Here is a 17,521-nt window from a genome sequence, read left to right on the forward strand (position 1 = left end):
GGTAATCTGAACATTTTTAATTTATGCTTTTATGTTATTTGATTCTACATTCTACTTTCTGAAATTAATTTTCTAACTTTTTGGTTTATATATAACTTCTTGATTTGGTAAAGGTTTACTTTCAAATGAAACATGGCCCCTGTCGGGGGTGTATAGAATCAGAGACCTTCATCTCAGGCTGCACTAGAAGTGTAGCACCAGTCAAGCCACAGGATACTCAGATCTTCTTCCAAATTTTTTACCAGTGGTATAAACAACATTTCAAAAATACAAGGACTTTTAACTCTTTGATCTTGAGCTCGTTTTAAAACTCTGTGTCTCAGCCCATCACCTAAATAAGCTAATGCAAGCTACAAGGAGCATTCTCTCCAGCTTTTGTTATTGTTTTCAGTTGCTAAGGTGTGTCTGACTCCTTGCAACCTCATGGACTGCAGCACGCCAGGCCTCCCTGTCCATCACCAACTCCCGGGGTTTACTCAAACTCATGTCCATCGAATCGGTGATGCCATCCAGCCATCTCATCCTCTGTCGACCCCATCTCCTCCTGCCACCAATCCCTCCCAGCATCAGGGTCTTTTCCAGTGAGTCAGCAATTCGCATCAGGTGGCCAAAGTATTGGAGTTTCAGCTTCAGCATCAGCCCTTCCAATGAACACTCAGGACTGATCTCCTTTAGGATGGACTGGTTGGATCTCCTTGAAGTCCAAGGGACTCTCAAGAGTCTTCTCCAACACCACAGTTCAAAAGCATCAATTCTTCGGCGCTCAGCTTTCTTCACAGTCCAACTCTCACATCCATACATGACCACTGGAAAAACCATAAACTTGACTAGACGGACCTTTGTTGGCAAAGTAATGTCTCTGCTTTTAAATATGCTATCTAGGTTGGTCATAACTTTCCTTCCAAGGAGTAAGCGTCTTTTAACTTCATGGCTGCAATCACCATCAGCAGTGAGTTTGGAGCCCAAAAAAATAAAGTCTGACACTGCTTCCACTGTTTCCCCATCTATTTCCCATGAAGTGATGGGACTGGATGCCATGATCTTAGTTTTCTGAATGTTGAGCTTTAAGCCAACTTTTTCACCTCTCCTCTTTCACTTTCATCAAGGGGCCTTTTATTTCCTCTTCACTTTCAGCCATAATGCCTACCCTACCCCAAACTCCAGGAATAGGATTTTGGCAACAATCTGCATCCCTTACTTTTCTAAGAATTATCCATGATGCAGTGTGATTGATATGATTTTCAGTAATTTTGTCCATAGAACAGTCTCTGTCATCAGAATAAAGGTTTGTAATAATACATTATTAATCATTTTCTTCTATTTTGTCTTCTTCATGTAATTTATTCCATTTTTAAACACAAGTAGGGCTATCATCTGCAGATTTTTCATATAGATGGTATCAATTTCTATCATCTCCCTGTTCCAAAATTTCTAATATACTTGCCCTCCTCAGAGTTCCCAATGTGATTTTCCAATTCCTCATTAGTAAGAAGTACTTCTAAAAGGCATATTCTAAAGGAAAAGTGAACATTATTGATGAAACAGGAGGATGTGTTGGGCAGGAAAAGAGTCGAGAAGAATAAAATTCAACCATGCCCAGATGCATTTTTTGAGAGATCTTAAAAATGGAGATACTGATACTCAACACAGAAATATAAGAGGTAGGAAAACAGAATTAAGAGCACTGAAGGGAAAGGTATATCAGTTCTGAGTACTGATTTTGATATGTCTATGGTGAAGACAGATAGCTGGCAAGTGTATCAGGATCTGGTCTCAGGTCATTACTAGTGAGATAATGAAATTATCAACTTAACAGAAAAATATGAAAGCATAAAATTAGATGATATTGCACAAGAAAATAAAACTGTAGGTAGGAAAGGTAAAAGAGCTCTCTGTAATACAAATATTTTAGAGAACCATCAAAACAGGATTATGGGGATAAATATCTGACAGATACAGGGTTATTGAAGCCATTACTGCTTTTATCAGAAACTTTGCTAAACTAAATCTCATGTTGCTTCTTTGGTACAAATTGCTAACTGCTAAAGAGTGAAAAAATCCACTCCTTGTGACTAGTTGTGCTGGCCATAATATTTGAAAATTCAGTTCACTGAATTATATACTAGTGCTTTATCTAACCTGAGGCTATTATTAAAATGTAATGGGGTATTGTGGTAGAATGTCATAATTCAAGGATGACAAATAAAATACTTACACTTCAATACAAATTAGTTTATCAAAACCCAGTAATGACCAATGAGGAAATAAAGCCCAAGACAATGTGACTTTAATGAGCTCATTTACTTTCTTGTCACACATCTTAATTGTGAAAAACAACAGTGCATTTCAATTAAGTGAAGTTCTTTTCTCCAAGAAGCAACAGTGATGTTTGTGTAAAAGTTGGAAATATTTCTAGATCTGACCCAGGAAGAGGCAGTAAAAAACATTTTCCTAGGTCATTTTAAGTATTTTCCTTAACTTATATATAGTGTTTGTGACTCTAAAATTTAGGTATAACAACTTAAAATAGTGTAATAATGTGTATATTTTAAAATCAATATATGAATTGCAATATAGACCATGATGGTTTCAGGCTTAGAGAAAAAGAAATGAATAATCTGTGTACCTGTACAACCCTAGGAAAAAATATGCTTTTCAATTTACTCTTCAGACCTAACTATACTGAACAAAATATTCCTATTATAAAAATTCAGTCCTGCAGGAAAGTGAAGGATTTCCAGATACAACATATTCTCAGAAAGATGCTGAACTCAGACTCTATGACTCATTTAATTCTATCATCAGAGAAGTATATTAACATGTTCCTAATTCTCATCCACCATGCAGATCTCACAGAGGAACTTTTTAAATCACCGGGGACCTAAGAGAGAAGCAAGACTGCAAAAACAATCCATTCTTAAAACAGTCCTATTCCTTAGCATCACTAATTGTCTTCTCCTCTTGCTTTATCTCTCCTAATTTCTGAGGCCAAAACATTAATAATCTTAAAAGTCCAATTCAAACTCCACCTCCAGAAATCTTTCTTTGAGGTGTTAGGTCCCCATCAAAATTTTCCTTCTGTAATCTAGCATTTTGGATTACAGTATAACAGTTCACTCTCTTAAAGTCTCATGTAGACACTTATGCATTGCCTTGGATTGATTTTTGTACTATGAAAGACAAGTATATCATGTCTAAATGTGTTCCTTTTCCCAATACATTTCACTAAGTGTCATTTGTAGTTATCACATAAATATAAATTAAGACCCAGTGAGATAGCACCACATGCCAACCAAAATGGCTAAAGTTTAAAATGCTGTGTAGTAATCCTAGAGATTGAAACCGTCAATCCTAAAGGAAATCAACCCTGAATATTCATTGGAATGACTGATGCTGAAGCTGAAGCTCCAACACTTCGACCACCTGATGTAAAGTTGACTCATTGGAAAAGACCTTGATGCTGGGAAAGATTGAAGGCAGGAGAAGAAGAGGACAACAGAGGATGAGAAGGTTAGATGGCATCACCAACTCAATAGACATGGGTTTGAGAAAGCTCCAAGGGTTGGTGAAGGACAGGGAAGCCTGGCATGCTGCAGTCCATTGGGTCACAAAGAGTCAGACACGACTGAGCAACTGAACAACAACAATAGTAATCATCTTTATCTATATGAATTATATTTTCTTTACAATTACAAGTATTAATATCAGTATGCATGTGTGTGCATGCTAAGTCACTACTGTCGTGTCTGGATCTTTATGACCCTATGTACTGTAGCCTGCCAGGAATTTTCCAGGCAAGAAAGCTGGAGTGGGTTGCCACGCTCTCCTTCAGAGGATCTTCCTGACACAGGGATCAAACTCACATCTCTCAAGTCTCCTGCATCAGCAGGGGATTCTTTATCACTTATGCTACCTGGAAAGCCCTAATATCAGTATACAGCTATTATTTTCCAGGTTTTTTTTTAATCCCTTTACACTGAAACTGCTTTTATCATTATGTTTTAAGTATATATACTAGTCATTATTCTTCAGAGAAACAGAACCAATAGGACATATGTAGAGATATATAACATATATAATATGTTATAGGAATATGCTATAATATGTTATAGGAATTGGATCACATGGCTGCAGATACCTGTTGAAGTACCACAATCTTCCAACTGCAAGTTGGAGAACTAGGAAAGCTGGTGATATAATTCAGTCCAAATTCAAGACCTGAGAACGAGGGGGAACTGAAGGTGTAACTCCCAATCTAAGGCCTAAGAATCGAAGGTCATTGGTGTTAAGTTCTGGAGTCTGAAGGCCTGAGAACCAGGATCTCTGATGTCTGAGGTCAGGAGAATGTGGATATCTCAGCTTAAGAAGAGACAGAATTTGCCCTTCCTCCACCTCTTTGATTTATTCAGACTGTCAACACATTGGATGGTATCTTTCCATCTTGGAGAGAGCTAACTGCTTTATTCAGTGTCTACCGATTAAGATCTTAGACTTTTTGGGCAACACACTCACAGACACACCCAGAAGTGTTTTGTCACTTATCTAGGGATCTCTTAGCTCAGACAAGTTGACACATAAAATTAACCATCAAAGCATATGTCCTGAAAGCCAACCATCTTCTATTTTGTAACTTCATCCAATTTAAGTCTCAGTTTGCAAGTCAAAATTTTAGTCCTTTTATATTTCTGACTATGGTATGTTTGGATTATTTAAGGGAAACATTTAGATTTTATGATATATTTAGTTGTTTCTCAGCATACCACTTTTCCTATATATGAGATAGTCTCCTAGCTTGAGATCTTAATTATGGTACAATTGTACTTGCCTTAGGTAATTTCTCATATAAATTGGCAAAGAAGATACATAGGTGATATATTTTAGGAGTCTTAGAATATATATGGAAATTTTAATTTGCTCTCATACATTGGAAATTATTTGGGTTTACACAAAAGTATAGGCTCTTGGTCCAAAATGCTTTTTCCTCAAAGTTTTATACTGCTGGTTCTACGGTCTTCAAGTGTCCTATGTTTTGTACAAGAAGTTGAATGTCCATCATTGTAGAAAACTTGTTACAGAAGCAGTGAGTAACATCGAAGGTGTATAAGTTCAAGTCTAATTAGTTAGATATGGGGAGAATGTACATCAGAGGCCTTGTTGGTACTGCATGACATCCACAGAACAGTGGAGATCAAGGTAAAGGTCTATATTTTCTAGATAAAACAAAATTGGAGAAAGAAGAACCCTTTGATTGTAACCTTCTATACAGTTAAGTTCTAGTGCATAAACCAATATTAGCAACCTTTTTTATGTAAATTGCAAGGGTCATTCAAGAAGACTTGAAAAATAGAGAGATACATAGAGACAAACAAAGACAATGCTTTAAGTATCATGCAAGCCACAAAACTTGAGAACTGCCTACAATAAACTTGGAGTGTACAATTTTGAAAAGAGAATAGAGTCTCTCCCAAGACAGATATAATTCTAATTCCATATTGGAATATTTGGAATATATTTTTCAGGGAAAACACTAAGTGGTATTATTTGGAAGTAGAACATTAACTCAAGTATCATAGTTATGACCCATTCCTTTGGCAAATTGCAGCCCAGGTAAAGGAAGCCTGATACTTCTGAAACTGCTTGACTTAGAAACAAGTCAGGACAAGACACACTCTGACACCTCTCAGAAAAGGAAATTCCTGATTCACAAGCTTAGGGAACTGATGGGTATTTTGGACATCAGCAAATTAGGACCAATTTGGACTCTATCTGATCCTCTTTTGCCAGAAGGGAAAACCCTCGAACAGTAGCAAGACAGGGACCAAAGGAGTTTATGTTAGAGTGAGCACAGCCCTCTTCTGGCTCTTAGCTCTCACTTTGTTCTTCCTTTTGTTGGCGTGCTCTTTTTCTGGAGACATCGTTTACTATATGGATGGTGTGCTGCCTCCCTCTCCGTGTGGCCTTTGATTTTCATCTCTGGCAGGAAGCAGAGCCTTAATGTGAGTCTCCACTGGGACAAACACGCTTTTTTTTCATTTCTAAAAGTTTTATTTTCTTCTTCTTTTAATATACCTGGTCAATGAGACAGTCACTTTTTAAATATCATCAAATTTATAATCCCCTGCTTTATTTCTTTTTAAAATTAATTTATTTTTTATTGAAGGATAATTCCTTTACAGAATTTTGCTGTTTTCTGGGAAACCTCAACATGAATCAGCCATAGGTATATATATATCCCCTCCCTTTTGAAATTCCCTCCGTACTGAAGAATTTATTTACAGGCAACAGTGGAGAAACAGACATAGAGAATACACTTATGGACATGGGGAGAGGGGAGGAGAGGGTGAGATGTATGGAAAGAACAACATGGAAACTTACATTTGCTGTATGGCTCAGGAAACTCAAACAAACACACTTCTGTCCTGTCTTTCTTTCCCTTGTCCTGATTTTTTTGCCTGACTGCTGTTGGACTGGCCTTCCTACACAATTGTAGTGGGAAAGTCAACAGGGTACATCATTGTTGGGTTTATGGGTCTAAAACATTTGGTGCCACTTTAGTTCATGGTATGAAGCTCAACTCAAATTTAAATGGCAGTAGGCTCAGTCTCCACTGACTGAAGTTTAACTCTTTTGCAGAAAGTTCTCAGTACCTTGGAGTGGTAACTTTCCTAGCCATGCCTCTGTTTCTTACTTGCCTTGGGAATACTGTCTGTGTAATCAGTGGATAGTAAGTAACAAGCAGAGAGAATTTAGATTCTGTAAGCTTGCCTAAATATCTCTACTTCTTTTCTATTTCCTGTATCTATTATTGGAAGGAATTATTATAAAAGAGACTAATGTTTAGGTATCTATGGCCCACAAGAAGATAAAAGCCTCTAGAATTAAAATGTCAAACTTTAGGCAAAATGAGAAAGAGTTTCAGTAAGTAGGATTTTTTTTTTTTTCATTTATTCTTACTAGTTGGAGGCCAATCACTCCACAATACTGTAGTGGGTTTCGTCATACATTGACATGAATCAACCATGGATTTACATGTATTCCCCATCCCGATCCCCCCTCCCACCTCCCTCTCCACCCGATTCCTCTGGGTCTTCCCAGTGCACCAGGTCCGAGCACTTGTCTCATGCATTCAACCTGGGCTGGTGATCTGTTTCACTGTAGAAAATATACATGTTTCGATGCTGTTCTCTCGAAACATCCCACCCTTGCCTTCTCCCACAGAGTCCAAAATTCTGTTCTGTACATCTGTGTCTCTTCTTCTGTTTTGTATATAGGGTTATCATTACCATCTTTCTAAATCACATATTTATGTATTAGTATGCTGCAATGTTCTTTATCTTTCTGGATTACTTCACTCTGTATAATGGGCTCCAGTTTCATCCATCTCATTAGAACTGATTCAAATGAATTCTTTTTAATGGCTGAGTAATATTCCATGGTGTATATGTACCACACAGTAAGTAGGATTTTTTGCACATTTTATTCATGAACTTGAAAGTGCAGAATAGGAAGATTAATGTGATCTCCATTCTTATTCACTAAGTAGCCCCTAAATTCTTAAAGAAACTACACTTGTTTACTAGTCCCAGAGAAGTATAATGACTGAGTAATGAATTAGGGTTTGGAACTATGGCATTCAGAAGGGCATGAAATGAATCTGCTTTTGTTGCTCTGTCTCTTATGCTATTGAATCTGCTCTTTCTTTTTGCTGACGTGTGACTCTTACATGGAGATTGCTCATGATTTGGATTATATGCTACTCCTCCCTGTATGTGTGCTTTCATCCCCATGTCATAAGCTTCAGGTGAAGGAAGAGTTCCATGGAGATGTCAAAGAGGACCTTCCCTGTGGGTCTTCCCTGTAACAAGAAAATCTTCAATAATTAATTGGTCAACAGCTAGGTGTGATTGGGCTGAGGTCTTTCTCTAGTGACACTAACTATTTAATATAAATGGTAAAACCCCTATTCTCACACTTCTGTGTTCTTTTATCAGGTAAGAGGAATTTTAGAATTTAATGGAATGAGCACTTAACAAGGCATGAAGTTAAACCCTAAAATGCCCTTGTTCTGCTTGCTAATGTAGAAGAAAACATATGAATAACCCAAGCTACCTTTTTCCCCCCTTGTGCTTATTTAACCATGTAAGAGAACTTTCAAGAGTGCAGGTTTAACATTCAAGCAATTCAGCTGGGGGTACCTCCCACTGCTGCCTCACTTACCTTCCAGTGTCTGCAGTAGACAAAAAATGAGTACGGAGAAAAATGTCATCAGTACAGTCAGGATCACACATATATCACATATCCAAGTACTATACAATGGGTATAGGTCATCTGAATCAGTGACTGGAAAAGAGGGAGGATTAAAAAAAAGGTATTTTTTTAAACAAAATGAAATAGAATTGGAAAAGATGCACAAATAAGGGAAACGTGTGTAGAGTTCACTTGATAAGAAGATGGAGCATTGATAAAGGAAAATCTGCCTTCTAGCCCTCATTTACTTGTATTTTCTGAGACCAGTTTGTGACAGCATCTCCAGGCTTTATGACAAGATAAGACTTGCTAGTTTGGATGAACTAGAGTGCACATGCAGTTTGGACTGAGTCTTGACTGCAAACTCTGAAGTTCCGTCTCTACTCACTCATCCACAGATAACTGAACACAGGCTCTAATTTGTTTTTATACTCTTGGTTAGGAGATATAGAAGCAAAATGTTCCAGAAATGTCATAGATATAATACAGTGGGCCTCTGTGAAGGTGGCTAAAACAAAATTATTTGTAACTGCAGCTCAGTGGTGGAAGGCAAAATTTGAATATGCACTAGATATGATCACAATATTGAAGGAGCTCAATCTATTTAAATAACAAATGGACAAACAGTGATAAAAGGGAGTCATCATCACGCAATTCGAATCTTGTATGACAAAACCCACTGAAAAATAAAAAAAATAAATAAATAAAATAAAATAAAATCACTGTAAAAAAAAAAAAAATCTTTAAAGTCTGTCATAGTGACAAAACCCTGGAAGAACCAACTGAAAAGTTAGAGATAGTAGTCTTCATTTCATTAATGCCAAATGTTGTCACTAAAATGTACACTCCAGGAGGTCAGGGTCTTCTCATTTTTTGTTTATTGCTGAATCCCCTGTTCTTAGAAATAAGTCTGGCCCTTATTAAATATTTGTTGAATGAATTAGAACTACAAAAACAATATTAAGCATAAATCCAAAACAGATTCAAAATAATTTTAGATATTTCAATTATAAGACAGAATCTTATAAAACATTAAGCATATTATATTCCAAAAATTGAAATAAACAAGAAATATTAGAAAAGTAAGAAATATATGCAGTACAAAAAGTGAGACTTGGTACCTGTGGAAAGTAGTAAATAGATGGAATTGAAACATAACCTCTAAAATAGAGAATTTGAAGGTGGGTTCCAAAACAGAGTAGTTATATTTCAGGAGGTAACTGATAAACTAAATAAAAAATGGGAAGACATGAACATGAAGAGAAAACAGAAAATAAAAAAGAGAAGGAAAGAGACATATACCATAGAGTAGAAAGTTCTGATTGATAGTTATCTACAGCTGTAAAAAAAGAGGAGTTAAAGAATGGAAAAAGGGAAGAATTTGAAACAATGGTAGTTGACAATTTTTGAGACCTCATTAAAAAAGCACTAATCAGAAAATCAGGGAACCCTACAAATATCTACTGTGAAAAATTTTTTAAATCCCACAGTAAGGTATGTACATGTGTGCACACATGTGCACGTGCGCGCACACACACACACACAGAGGCAAATAAAATTTCTTTAATCACTCAGAGGATAAAACAGTTCACATTCAAGAGTCACAATCAAACTGACATCAGATTTCTGAATAGAATAGAAGCCAAAATAGTGACATAATATATTCAATGCACTGGAAGAAAATAACTTCCAACCTAAAATGCTGTGACTATTGAAATAAAGTTGAGGTAAAGGTTGCCAGTCAGAATGTTAGTATTTGTAAAGTCTGAGATGCAAGAAAGAATAAATGTATTTTAAAAACTGTAATTATATAGATAAATTAACAATGGTATATAAAGCAATGGTTGTAATAACCTCTTCTGAGGCTTAACTATACACAGCATTAAAATTCCCAACAACCACAATATGTAACTCAACAAGGCTAAATGCTATTGAATTAGTCTAAAGTTGTTTTATCTTCTAATGGTGTTTAAAGTATTAATTCACTTTGGACTTGGTAAGTTAAGTGTATGTATTACAATTTCTAAGGGAATCACTTAGATAATAGAAATGCTGTATAAATTATATGCCAATTATAAGTGAAAACAGATGGAATTGTTTGAAATTATAAAAATAAAAATGGAATTACTAAAAATATACAACAAAAGTGAATGCAAGAATGGAAACATACATAAAAGAAGAAGGTCACAAAATATTAATAAGCACAAAATATTATTAGAGATTTGAAACATCAATAAGCAAAAGGGATAAATGATCCATTTAAATGACAATTGTCATCAACATCAATTTAAACATTAAAATGTAATTATATGATTTTTTGCAAGAAGAATATAAAAACATCAGCACACAGACAAATTTGAATAGAGATTTTTATAAGATTGAGGGTTAAAAAAAGATATACAATGCAAACAAAAGATTACCAGTGTAGCTATACTACATTTAACAAAATAGATACTAAGGCAAGAAAGCATTATTACCTACATTATAATGATTAATATTCTCTTTCATCAGTAAAATTTATCAATTTTAAATGAATGTATAACTAATATGGCTTCAAATTAAAGAAGTGTAAAGAAAAATTGACAAATTAAATCATTTATATTCAATGCAATTTTGATACTTTGGACTTCAGTTTTTATCATTTTTTAAATTTACTTTCTATATTTCCCCTATTTCTTATTTCTCTGTTTCCTGTTTACTGAATTTTTGAAGTACTTTGAGATTTTTATTATTGTATTTTAATTTATCTTTTGTGTTTTGAAATTCTATCATTTTACACAGTTTTGTTTATTTTTTCTGTTTCAATGATTGCACTAGGCATTAAAATATACATATTCAACTTTCTACAACCTACTTGGAATCACAATTTTACCACTACAGTTAGGTCCATTTAATTGTCACTACTTTATGTTGTAGTTGTCTTATACATTACATCTATATCTGGATACATTAAAATCCAGTGGAACAATATTAATTTTTGTTTTCCACTATCAAACGTTCTGGAAGGTTTTTTGGTATGTTTGTTTGTTTTTACTTACCTCCATTACTATGATCTGAATTTTTGTGTCCCTCTCAAAATTTATATGTCAAAATCCTAACACCGAATGTGATGGCATTAGTAAGTGTAGCTTTTGGGAAGTCAGGAGGTTGGAACCTTCATGAATAGGATTAGGGTTATTATAAAGGAGACCACACTAAGTTCCCGGGGCCCTTGTGCCATGTTAGGACATAGTGGAAAGGTGCAAGCTGTGAAACAGGACGAAGGCCCTCACTAGAATATGATCATCCTGGCACTTTAATCTTTGACATTTCAGCTTCCAGAACTGTAAGAAATTAATTTCTGTTGTTTATAAGCTGCCAGATCTGTGGCATTTTGTTATAGTAGCCTCAGTGGACTAAGACCAAGCCAGTGACTTCCAGGGATGGTACCTTTGTCCAGAGTCAATTCATAGGACAACATGGAGAGAAATAGCCAATGGTTTTTCAAGAACTCAAGAGAAGAAGGACATAATAGATTTATCCAACTATTTACCATTTCTCTTGTGCTCTGCTTAGTCACTCAGTCGTGGACGACTCTTTGTGACCCCATGGACCATAGCCCACCAGGCTCTACTGTCCATGGAGATTCTCCAGGCAAGAATACTGGAGTGGGTTGCCATGCCCTCCTCCATGGGATTTTCCCAACCCAGGGTCTCCTGCATTGCAGGTGGCTTCTTTACCAGCTGAGCCACACAGGAAGCCCACCATTTCTCTTACTCTTCCTTAATCCCTAATGTTCATATTTCCTTCTGGTATTATCTCCCTTCTGCTTGAAAAAAAATTTTAAGCAATGCTTCTCAATAGCTAACCTGAAACTAATGGTGTGTAGGTACATGATAGATAGATGATAGATAAATATGTAGATGTTAGAAGGTTAGATAAATATATAGATACATAGATAGGTATTACAGCATGTAAATTGTAGTCTGACGTTGGTTTAGGGTATTCAGACCTCCCATACTGTTAGAATTTCATCTTGTACAGTCTTACATAGTTTTACTACTTTCTAATTAACTTCATAGGGTTGGCCTTTGTGTTCATCTTTGTAAGGATTTGAGACTTGGGTTTATAAATGGAGGTGCAAATGGTTTATATATACTGGACATGCAAATAGTTAATATATAGCCAGAGATGCAAATGATTTATAACTGGAGATGCAAACTGGAGATGAAAATGTGCTTTGTTTGTGGGCAATTAAGAAATATGTAATAGATTGGGAAAAGCCCTAACAAATAATAAAGGAATTCTTCTGTTTACTTTGACAGTCATTGTTCTATGTAAATATTTCCCAGTGATTGCAAACTAATTAAAAGTATTGCTAAATTCTCAGATATTAGCATCATAAGGCATATGGCATAGCATAATTGCACTTCTAACTGACACCTAAATATACAGTAAAGAGAGTTAAGAGATAACTTTCAATAGTTTTGAAACTGATATAATAAAAATAAGCAAAAATTTACATTTTAATTTTTTCATTAATTTTTCAAAGATCTCTAACCCAAAACTGCTTATGAATCATGACTTGGAGTCAATCTATAGGTAACATCAATAATTGGGTTTTACAATGGAAAAAGAGATATATAAACATGTAACTAAATCACTTTACTATACAGCAAAAAGTAACTTAACATTGTAAATCACCTATAGTTCAATAAAATAAATTTTTTAAAAAATTGGGGTTTTGTCCAAGTGCCCCTCCACAGATGATTGGTTTAAGAAGATGTGAGATACACACACACATACACAGGAAAGTTACTCAACCATAAAAAAGAACTAAATGTTGCCATTTGCAGCAAGATGGACAGACCTACAGAATATCATATAAAGTGAAATCAGACAAAGACCAATACTATGTGATATATGTCGAACCTAAAGAACTACATATGAATATATATAAAATAGAAGCAAAGACAAAGAGAACAAACATGGTTACCAAAAGGTCAAAAGGAGGCAGGAGAGAGATAATTTAGGAGTGTGGGACTAACATATACAAACTACTACACATAAAATAAATAAGCAACATGGATTTAGCCTACAGCACAGGGAGTTATTAATATACTCAATATCTTATAATAACCTACAATGAAAAATAATTTTGAAATGTATATGTATAAGCTAATTACTTAGCTATATACCTGAAGCTAACACAACACTGTAAATCAACGACATGTCAAAGAAAGAGTAATTGGGTTTTTTAAGTATGTGCCTGGATTTGATAAATTTGGATGAAATGGCTATAAGGCCTGAAGGAATATATATTTTCCCTTGGAGCACAAGCAAATATGACCATAAGTGGTGGCAGAAATACAGCTATCAGTACAGCCTAAAACTCTGGGCCTCAAACAGTTCAGGGAGCAGAATCAAAAGCCTCTGGCATGTCACCTAAACCCCAGCTCCTTATCCTGTTGCTTCTACAAAGATCACCCAGCTTTAATTAAATACTACTAATAACAAGGGTACCAGGCAAGAGAGACCCGTTTCATAGTGCCGTTTACCTCCATTCTTGAATATCAAGTAGATAGGGGAGATGCCAGCATGTATCAGGAAAGGGATACAGTCTGAAAAGAGAACACACCATCTATTCTGTGAAACTAAAAAACAAAAAGAGTCAAAGAGAAAGAGAGTTAGGAAGATAGGTCTTTGGGGATACATTGGAATAACAACAAACATTCTGGTTACAGGAAACTTTGGAAAGGTCTCATTGCTATATCTATTCACGTGTGTTTAACCTATGTCAGAGCTCAGGCATAAAAATTAGGAGTTGGGTTGAAGTTGGGCTTACAGACATTTACATTGAAGATAGAGAAGGGTTAGGAAGAATTACCTCCCTCTGCACAATGCAGCACATGATCAGCCTTGGAATAAGATCTAGAAAGAGTAGGGGCCTGGTTACTATAACCTTGTAAATGCTTAAGGGTCTAAAGTTTATAGAAACAACAAAGTGGTACTTTGCAGAAACTCTGAATTAGCTAACAGGACAAAAGTACCTTGGAAGCCAAGAATTTAACAGATGTAAGAGCCTTAAGGTAAAATGAAAGCCTCTCCCCTACAGCATCTCTGTCATTTAGCTATTTAATCTTTGCTTGAATATTCATATACTAAGAAGCTTGCAACAATGTAAGAAAGATCATTTCAAGACTAGACAACTCTTCTTATTAAACCATGAGTTCCTACAGCAAGCAAGATGAAAAAGATTCATTTACTGATTCTTAACATTTCTAGAGGAAAATGACAAGGTTGTTGGGTAATCCTGAAATACACTATGCAAGGAACAAATAACTGAATGTTTGGCTTAGAATAGAGAAGGTCCAGAAAGTATTTGCTTTTATTTTTGTCTTAGTTCTTTGTTTTGTTTTTTAAATCACAAATACCAGAAATTACCAAAAAGAAAGTTCCAAAAGGAAGAGTTTTCTCATGTCACCCTAGAAGTAAACTCTACAAGGACAAAGACATTTTGGCTTTTTCCTTGTACTTTATTGTCAATGTCTAGAACAGTACCTAGTATCTAGGAGAGGTTTAATATAAATATGTTGAATAAATAAGTCAATTTTCTAATAAGCCAGTGACCTCCCCTTCATTGTAAAATAAGCAAAGCATAGCCTTGATAAGACACAACATCAACATGAAGACGAGCATGGTGGCTGGAACAAAGTGTTTGACATTTGAAACATCTGGGTTCCAATCTTGCCTCTATATTTATAGGTCGTTTGAGCTGGAACAAGTCGCTTAAAAACTCTGCTCCTTAATTTCTTCATCTAAAGAATAATGACAATAAATAGAGTCTACCTTATAGGAATGTTTGGGTAAGTTAGTAAGTGGTTTACTACTTACTGTTGGTCGCATCAGTTGACAAATGATAAGTACTCATTCAAGGTTATAGAGGGATTTATGAATTGAGTAGAAGCCTGGACAAGTTGAATCCTATGTTCTTTTTTAGCCTTGTATTTCCTGAATCATAGGTAAGTCTCATTTTCATGACAGCTCTCAGAAGGAACCTGTCTTGTGAATTGTGTTTGTGTCATTTTTTCACCATATATCAGATAATCTCCCAAAGTCTCCTGATCCATCTCTTCCTTCTTTCAGAAAAGCCTAGAATGTATGACAGCTTCTTTCTCAAAGAAAGTCTAAAGTATTTGAGGTCATAAGCAGTCACTTCTATTATTCATCTTGCATGGTCGGAAATTCCTAAGGTCAAAGTCATCCTCCAACATATCTGATAACTTCAACTGCCCTCTGTTTTCAGTTCACTTAAATTAAGCCTCCATTTCCTACTTCTAATGGGGAAAAAGAGTGTATGTTCAGGTTAATTTACAGGAAGAGAAAAAGTGGAGTTGAGAGCAAATTGAGGAGGGACAAAAATCTGGGTATTGGTCCATATGTTTTTCTTTTATTCTTGTTATCAGGTAAAATATTCTGAACCATTCTAGTGATAAGTTTAAAGATCCATGGCTGCCTATGGGAAAGGACAGATTATTATCATTAAGATTTCAGAAAATGGCCCAAGTGATGGGAAACAGTATCTCTGAAAGGACCAGGAGATCTTGATAGTGATAGACACTATAGCAGCAGCAGTGCTGGAGAATCACATAAGGAGAGAAGATGGAAGCCTAACCTGACATAACTCAAGACATTGAGACCGTCTTTGACAAACAGAGGAGTGGGATACATTAAGGTGTGGGTTTATAGTTTTGTATGAACCTTCCCTGGGCATTTGATATCAGGTAAATAATGGGGTGACTTCAGAGCTTTTTACCTTTCCTGGATAAAATACAGTTCATGCTGAAACACGAAAGAGCAAGTAAAATGATCAGATATAGCAGGAGGTATAAGTTCTCACATAACATCCCCGCACATTTTGATTTGAACAGGATATCTGAAAGAGAGAGAAAGATGTGATAAGCAGGGCAATGGTATCACAAGGCTCCAAGGGCATAGACTACTGCTGTTAAGGAAGCAGGACCCCCTCTCAAGGCCCCCATTACACTGTGTACTATGTACCAGGCTCAGATGAAGGCTACTGTCCTATGAAGCTAGACTGGGGCATAGACTAAAATTAGGGAATTTGGGGGCCAAGGATGGGACAGGCTTGGATTGGATGGGAGGATAACTTCCTACTTTTTTCCTTTTAATTATAGGGGACAAATCATGAAATGAAAAAAATTATAGGACAGGGACCTGAGCACGACAATACACGTAACATTTGGGGTTGCCAATGGCCATGGAACTGGATCAAGACGTGCTTCAGTGAAATTTTATAAAGTTTTAAAAACTGCAAAATCTCTGAAATTCTAGAAATAAAACTGAGTCACCTAACATTCAGTGTTTAAATTCTCTCTAGTTTAGGACTGACAAGATAAAACTCTCTCTAGGAAAGAAAACCTAAAATCCTTCTCAAAGTGTTTTGTAAAACTATGAATTTCTCAGTGGAAATAAATCAAGGGAGTCCTCAAACTCCCCAAAGTGCACAAAAGTGCAATGCCAGCATTTGTCCCATCATTACTATCAATTGCCAGTGACCTGAAGTTGTGGTTTAATTGCTAAGTTGTGTCTGATTCTTTTGTGACCCCATGGACAGAAACTCCAATTCTAACTATTACAGTGGCATATGGTCACCAAGTGAAAGATTATACATTATCAGTCTCTTTGGCAGTTAGCTGTGGCAATTAATATTAAGTCAATGGGATAGAACTGGAGTGATATATGCAACTTCCAAATGTGAAAGGAAATTGCTTTTTTCCTGCTTCTTCCCTTTCTACATCCCCAAGACTTGGGATAAAGTTGTAATGATGAAAATCAGACCTAACCATGCAAGGAGGACTAGAACCTTTGAGGCTGCAGAGCAGCAAGGTAGAAAGAACCCAGGTATCTGAGTATCTCAAGGAGTACAGAGAGCCTCGTAAACTATTTGACTATTTCTGTTGTGTTTGAACTACTGCTGCGGATGGTAATCTTTCTGTATAACAGCTGAACTGTTGTTCTAACTAAATGGGCCTTTTCTCTCCTCCTGTCATTTCCATCTACCTTGACTTCTTTGGGGCCTGTACCTAGTCACTGGCTGAAGCACAAAGGACACAATTCATTGTGTTTACCTCTGACTTCCCTGATCACACTTACCCTTTGTCAGAAAAAAAGATAGCCTTGCTTAGATCATAGGTACTCACCATGTGAACTGGACCCCAATCTTAGATTTGTCACTTACTGGTTGCTGGATATTTACTAACTGTTCTGTGTA

The 17,521-nt window shown here is 36.0% G+C and overlaps 1 protein-coding gene across 1 annotated transcript in view; it reads right to left on the reverse strand.

Moving 5' to 3' along the window:
- Positions 1-4,262: 4,262 nt before the first annotated feature.
- LOC136149942 (putative selection and upkeep of intraepithelial T-cells protein 1 homolog) overlaps positions 4,263-17,521 on the reverse strand; it is an 86,161-nt gene continuing 72,902 nt past the window's right edge. Inside the window, exons 4-7 of the mRNA XM_065910675.1 lie at positions 16,043-16,162; positions 13,785-13,880; positions 8,218-8,340; positions 4,263-4,330 (exon numbers count right to left, since the gene is read on the reverse strand). Of these exons, the coding sequence (XP_065766747.1) occupies positions 4,263-4,330; positions 8,218-8,340; positions 13,785-13,880; positions 16,043-16,162 (407 nt within the window). The remainder of the gene's footprint in view (positions 4,331-8,217; positions 8,341-13,784; positions 13,881-16,042; positions 16,163-17,521) is intronic.

This window comes from Muntiacus reevesi, chromosome 1 (assembly GCF_963930625.1).
Source record: "Muntiacus reevesi chromosome 1, mMunRee1.1, whole genome shotgun sequence".
NCBI classification, from domain to species: Eukaryota; Metazoa; Chordata; class Mammalia; order Artiodactyla; family Cervidae; genus Muntiacus; species Muntiacus reevesi.